The 6,977-nt window shown below is 34.6% G+C and overlaps 1 protein-coding gene across 1 annotated transcript; it reads right to left on the bottom strand.

The window, feature by feature from the left end:
• Window positions 1-428: 428 nt before the first annotated feature.
• Window positions 429-3,409, bottom strand: LOC131524366 (phospholipid scramblase 1). The gene is made up of 7 exons (XM_058751448.1): window positions 3,361-3,409; window positions 3,203-3,288; window positions 2,613-2,655; window positions 2,310-2,530; window positions 1,975-2,136; window positions 688-849; window positions 429-467 (listed from the first exon to the last, which is right to left on the bottom strand). Exons 2-7 carry the CDS (start codon window positions 3,263-3,265, stop codon window positions 429-431), a joined length of 690 nt encoding a protein of 229 aa, XP_058607431.1. The 5' UTR covers window positions 3,266-3,288; window positions 3,361-3,409.
• Window positions 3,410-6,977: the final 3,568 nt, after the last annotated feature.

Raw genomic sequence — 6,977 nt, 5'->3', positions numbered from 1 at the left:
GAAGTTTCTAAATAAGAATTTATCTTGAATTCTTTAAATGTGGTATCCTGCTTTTTAGTTTCATGGTCATTGTGAATCCTTAAATCAACATTTTATTGATTAGTTAAACATTGACATGCTCTAGATGGCCAATATGACATGTTATATTTACAGCAGGTTTATGGTGACACCTTTCTTTATTTGAAAAAAAAATTAATAAGAAATGTGTATGAAAAAGTTTGTACTTCTGTTATAAAACTGGAAGAATTATTAGCTAGGTGAGATAAGTGGATGTTTTACACTGTGTTGTAATGGGGGGAGGGATGTCTATGACCCACTCCATCTTTAGCTATGATACTAAGTGTAAAGAGAAAATTGTTCAGCATTTGTATTTCAAAAAATAAAAATACATAATTTAATCAAATGGGGAACAAAGCTGCAGGCTGGTTTCACTCTTGTTTTTGAGTGTGCTCAAAATACATGAAATCCTGTATATTCAAAATGAAAGAAAGACAAAAGTAAATTAATGTAATTAGGAATTATGTAAATATATGTTATATTCAGTTAGAGCCTAAAAAAAAGGTTTTAAGCATAAATGTGTTTGATTGCACCATGATTGATTTACTATTAGAACTATATTCTTACAAATTGATAGGAAAGCTAATACATAATGTAAAAAGTGTATCAATGAAGAGCACCATTACTTACAATAAGAAAGCAGGCTCCTAATATAACTGCTTTTATTTTCACATCCAAATCCATTGGAAATTGTAAGCCAAAGTTGTCTGCATCAGTAAATGCTTCTGCTTCGAATCCTGTCCACTGTTTACTAATTCGACCAATAACTGAGGACTCATCCAGTGACATCACCTGGCATCAAATAAGCATGTGACTGTTAGACTGATGATCAGTTAGACACATAAAATGGTGTAGAATTTAATTTACAAATCAGTTGAACTTCATTCTGCAAGCATAAAATATGACATTCACAAAGTAATCTCATTCACAGCAAAATAATTATGTTTTTATCTAGTAGTATATACATTTTTATACAATATAGACTACCGTTTAAACATTGGGATCTCTTATCATCACCAAGGCTTCATTTATTTTAATTTATTCCTGTGATGACAAAGCTGAATTTTCAGCATCATTACTCCAGTCTTCAGTGTCACACGATCATTCAGAAATCATTCTAATATGCTGATTTGGTGCTCAGGAAACATTTCTTATTATTGTTAATGTTGAACAGTTGTGCTGCTTAACATTTTTGTGGAAAAATGTTATACCATTTTTCAATATTATTTGACGCATAAAAAGTTAAAAAGAATAGTATTTACAACATTGAAAACAACATTTAGTGGAGCGGCTAAGTGCTTATGTTTGGCAGAATCGTTCAGTTTATGATACAAGCGTGAAAATTGGCATGAGCAGTCTCCATGGGTAACTTTCAAGTGGCTCGGACAATTTTCTTGTCAAGTGACCCATGGAGACTGCTCATGCCAATTTTCACGCTTGTATCATAAACTGAACGATTATATCACTTAGCCGCTCCACTAATTGTAAATGTCTTTACTCTCACTTTAGACCAATTTAATGCATCCTTGCTGAATAAAAGAATTATTGTATTATATTATATTATTATACACACAGACAGTTGTTTTGTCTTAGTTTCTATTTTCATGGACTTCTGGTTTGTTTTCATTAAATCTTCTTGCCCTTTGTTCTTCATTGTTATTCATTTAACTGTTTCAGGTGTTTGCCATTAGTTCCCTCAATTGCCCTGTATTTAAGTTCCTCTATTTCACCCTTCAGTTGTCAGTTGTTGTTAGTAGCTAGTTCACACTGATATGCCTGTTTGTTCCTTGTAAACCATGTTTGTATTTTTAACTGGCTTTATATTTCCAGACCATTTGTATTATATTATATTATATTGTTACATTATTATATTTTGAACATGACAGTATAATTTATGGTATAATGTATGCACCATACCTCAAAATTAACATCAGAACAACATTTGCAGTCACAGAACGGCCCCACAATCTTCAGAACAGGTTCTTTTCTCTCATTCTGTATGGTGAACTTCGGCAAGAAAGGATGCCAGCTTTGTATAACATAACCAATTGGGCTGCCCGGGGGGCTTTGAACCTCCATCTGAAATATATGAGGCAGTACTGACATGCTAAGACAGCAACATAGATATTTTTCCAATATTTATAATCACTTATCCTTTTTATTTGGGTATAAAGGAATGCAAAGCAGGATGCAAAACTTTGGGCTAATATGTATGAAACAGTGAATGGTGAAGTGGTCATGTTGTACTGTACCTCTTGCAGACAGCAAGGAAAGCAACAACTACCGCAGTTAAGGGGGCGGGATAAAGCCATCACTTCCTGTCCCACGTTATCCTGGACATGAAGCAGGAAGGAGCGCACTGGTCCACAGACCATGCGAGTACAAAAATCGCTCTCCTCAGCAGCAAAAAACACCTGCTGTCCTAAACTATTTTTCACCACATATTGATTATTGGTCTCCCATCCCATGAGAACTGTAAGAGAAAGAGAGCATTTGTAGTCATGTGACAGGGGTTTAGAAAATTGTTTCTAGTGCAATCAGTGGCCAAACATTACCTTCCATTACTTCCACTTTCTGATGAACTAGAAGCTGGTCAACCTGAGATAAGCAGCATTGTAGAACTTAATATAGGCATAGAGTGTATTATTTGTCCATCTGTACTTATAAGATGTCCATAATGCCATAAACCACATTCACCCACACAGAGAGAAGCAGAGCCAAAGACCCAAGGCCCAAAAGTTACATGCAGTTTAAATGATCTCATCATTTGAAAAAAAAAAAATTAAAAAAAAAAAAAATATATATATATATATATATATATATATATATATATATATATATATTTATTTTATTTTTATTTTTATTTTTTCTACACACATATACAGCGGTTTGCTATTCTTATGTGGACTCTTCATGGGCATAATGGTATACAGACAGACAGACAGACAGATTTTATTACAAGTATTTAAAAAATTGTTAGGAACTGGAATTGTTTAAAAGAACTGAATCGGAACCATTAAATTCTTCATGATTCCCATTCCTTTAATCCTATAACACAGATTCTAGAGAAAGGTTCATATATGAACAATGTTTTTTTCTCTATAGTGAATGTAAATGTTTAATTGTGAGAATACTTTAAATTCACCTGGGTCAGGTACTCCAAACCTGGTGGACAGCCCAGCGGTCTGTCTGGGACTGGCATGACCATTGGGACCTGAGGTGGCACATAGCCTGCAGCAGAGAAGAACATGCTTACTTACAATATGTGAACTCTATACACATTATTCATGTTTATGTCTTTACCTGCTGCTGGTGTAGGATAAACTTTATTTCCTGGATGAGGGCCAGTGAGATCATGTTGAAGGGAGGAAGAGAAAATCTGATAAAATATCAAATATCTGCACCTGTACAGATCATATGATCAGATACATGATACATGAAGTGAGGAGAATGAAAACATGTTGATCTAGGGAGAAGTGACTCATATGTCACTGCACTGATTTTTTTTTTTTTTTTTACTTTTAAGATTCTTTGAAGAGTTGTCAATGTGCTTAATAAGGTTGTGAAATATATTGAATTCAACTCTCACCAGGTGCCACGGGCACATTGGCTGAAGGCACATTTGCTCCTCCTGTCTGATCTACAAGAAAAAATGCAGTTATGATAGTTTAGATCATTAAGTTTAAAAAAAAAAATTAAAAAAAAAATCTGAAAAGTGCTTTGTCATCATGGTAACAATCCACTTCATTGTGTGCATTTCCTCAGGACTTTCTTGATAATCTCCAGATCATCAACCAAAACTATGCTAAATGCAACATACCAAAACAAGCCTTTACTGGATCCAAAAAGGTGTAATGTTTTATTTGCCCACTAGAGTGCAGCAGAGTAGCACAAACAGGAAACACTGTCATAGAACAGTATGACAATTAAAGCAGAAAAATTATTTACTTAAAATTCAACAGTAAAAATGCAGCTACATCTTGACCTGAATATGTTTTAGCCTATTAATATAACGTCATTGCATAACATTATGAACACATAATATACAGCCAACAATGAGTGCACATTATAGGGTTTAATGATTAGTTAATGCAACAGCACTGTACATTTCACTGTACAGTATGTTTCCCTCCTGTGCTTGCATGTTTCAGACAGACAAGGCTGTACATTAGTAGTGGCTATTTTTAGGTGACTTTACCTGCATTGTTACATTGCTATGCCAGTAGATGCATAATTCGTTATTCATTTATGCAAGTATGTGAATACAGACTAAATGCTAATTCAAATGCAACTTCTGTAGTGCAGAGAGAGGGAGGTACTGATTTGATTACTAATAACCTGTAGTATCTTATTGTTCTACTTGAACTTTTACATATTTTGGGCCTTGGCGGATCAGAAAGTAACAAAAGACAATGTAACTGGAAACACTGTGTGTAAAATGTAAGTTGCACACAATATAAACTTCTTGCTTAACCATTGCAAAAAAGCAATATCTCACAATTGGGGCAACAAGTGATTGTCTTTATGAGTGAGTTATTGAATGTTTAAAAGCAATGATCCATTCAGTAATGGCACTACTGTCTATTGCTTGGAGACACAACTGTTTCATTCTTGTTTCTGTTGGTGGAGCAAAAACACAACAGTAACTGGCAGTAAAATCTTGTTTACTAAATATTAACTTTTTGATTATTGAACTGTATAAAAGCAACTTGCAATCATGCTGTTGGTCTGAATCAGCACTCTCCCTTGTTTGTTATAACTTAAATAGTACTGCTAAACTATGTAAATCATGCACTTTTGTACCCAGGATGACTACATTATCTTTTACTTTGTTATGCAACGTGTCACACTTTTCGTGATTTTAGATGGTTTAAAATTATGGGTTATCACTTACCTTGCAAAAACATGATAGGGGAATAATGTTCCTATACTGAAAGGCAATAGCAAGAAATAAAAACATAGAATTTAATTGGGAGTCTGCATCAGTAACACTATGGCTGTGAAAAACAGTATGTGACAAAAGTAGTATGTCTGAATTTACAGTACTCATAAAAGAGTACACAATAAGTACCCTGCTACTTCAGGCAAGATTCTAACGTGTGTATACGATGGACACTTTACTATCCAGTCACAGGAGAGGATTTGTGAATGGCAGTGAAGCGACACAACTGACACTGGTAAATCACGTGATAATGATAACATGGCAAATATATTATATCCAGATTACATTCATACTACACACATTAATACTACATAGAACATACTTTGTTAGGGGTTATGAAATAATTTCTTATTCAAAATAAGTACCTACTCAAGAGAGTATGCGATTTCAGACACAGCCAATTGTGATAAAGGGCTACAAACCACCAGCTTGTTCTGTGGTCGCGATCTGAGGCAGAGCACAACACAAGTAAGTGTAAGCTAATTTGGGCTTCAGGTATGTGCTTCAACTGATAAATACACACACACACACACACACACACACACAAAATGCCTGTCTTGATGAGTTTTCAATTAAAAGCAGCAAGTTATGTGTTTAGTGAACATAAACAGTTGGGAAAGTAATCAAAAGCTTGACAGTATATATGTGTGCATTCGGTCTTAAAGCGACAGCAGCCACTAAACAACAACCACAAAAAACCTGCTGCTGTCACTCTGTCATTAAATATTAATCAAACAACAGAAGAAAATTAGAGAATCTTTCAGTTTTTATATTTGAGTAGTTTATTAATTTCTGTATAGCAGGCTATAATTTTTAGTAGACTAAATTGTATTTAATTTGTATCTTTTATTCATTGTATTTAGTGTTTGTAATTTTCTTACTTTTTCTCTTCTGAAAGGGTCATTTTGGATTTAATATGAACACACTGACAGGGACCCCTGACAAAGTTTTGCTTGGGGCCCCCAGATGTGTAGGACAGGCACTGGCTGCAAGTATAGCAAAGAAAAGCAGTCATGAAGAAATAATACACTAAATGTCAAAAGTATCCTAATGTGTTGACTCTTTGGCCTATTATAGTTTAAACTATTTGCTAAGGTTTTACAAAACAATTGATCAAAACTGTGAGTATACATTATTCATGCATTCTTTTGACTAAAGTTGCTGAGGGTGTCAATGTACTTGGCTAAAGGTGTGAACGTATTCTGTTTCATGAAGAGCCACAACCATTTACCATTACCCCCATTTTTCAAGAAAAGAAAGAAAGAAAGAAAAGGAAAGAAAGTTAAGTCATACTGCAGCCTTTGTTATAAATGGTAACAAAAGTTTGCTAGATGCATAACGGACCTTTCACACAAAGCACAATGTTACAAGTTAGTTTCAACTGTCAACGCAGTATACTGTCTGGTGAGCAGATGGTAATTGCATGAGCTTTCGTTCGGCTCAAGATTAAATTGTTGCGGCATGCTGCTAGAGCTTCAGATAAAAACTGACATGCAAATTGATGGTAATGGGCAAAGAATAGCATGGTCATGTGTCAGATTATGTGCACAGTTTGCTTACAATAAGCAGTGAGACAAAGGCTATTAGGCTACAAACTGGTCAAATTCAAGACGACTTGACCAAGCGAACATTAGCATTTGGTGTGAAACAGAAGCAGCATTTTTTTTTTTACATGCACTATGTGTTATATACATTATGTATAATGATCAGCAAATCACAAGCACTTAACTGTTAAGTCAAACTATTGCATTTATGCCAAAAGTATCACTGTCTGTGTGTTTACTTACCAGATTAAATGCTGACAGCACTTAAGTGCATTGAAGGTTCCATTGTTTCGAGGATGTGTAGGTTTTGTCTGATATTGAAATTTGTAATTAATTCACTCATTATATTGTCTGTCAGTTTCGTTCATTGGAATTGCACCTCCGGACATTAAAAGGCAATGACTTTGCTAGCTCCTTTGTCTGACATATTGTGA

The sequence above is a fragment of the Onychostoma macrolepis genome, chromosome 02 (genome assembly GCF_012432095.1).
Source record: "Onychostoma macrolepis isolate SWU-2019 chromosome 02, ASM1243209v1, whole genome shotgun sequence".
Classification (NCBI taxonomy): Eukaryota; Metazoa; Chordata; class Actinopteri; order Cypriniformes; family Cyprinidae; genus Onychostoma; species Onychostoma macrolepis.
The sequence above is the reverse complement of the archived record's forward strand: the minus strand, read 5'-3'. Positions and strand labels throughout refer to the sequence as shown.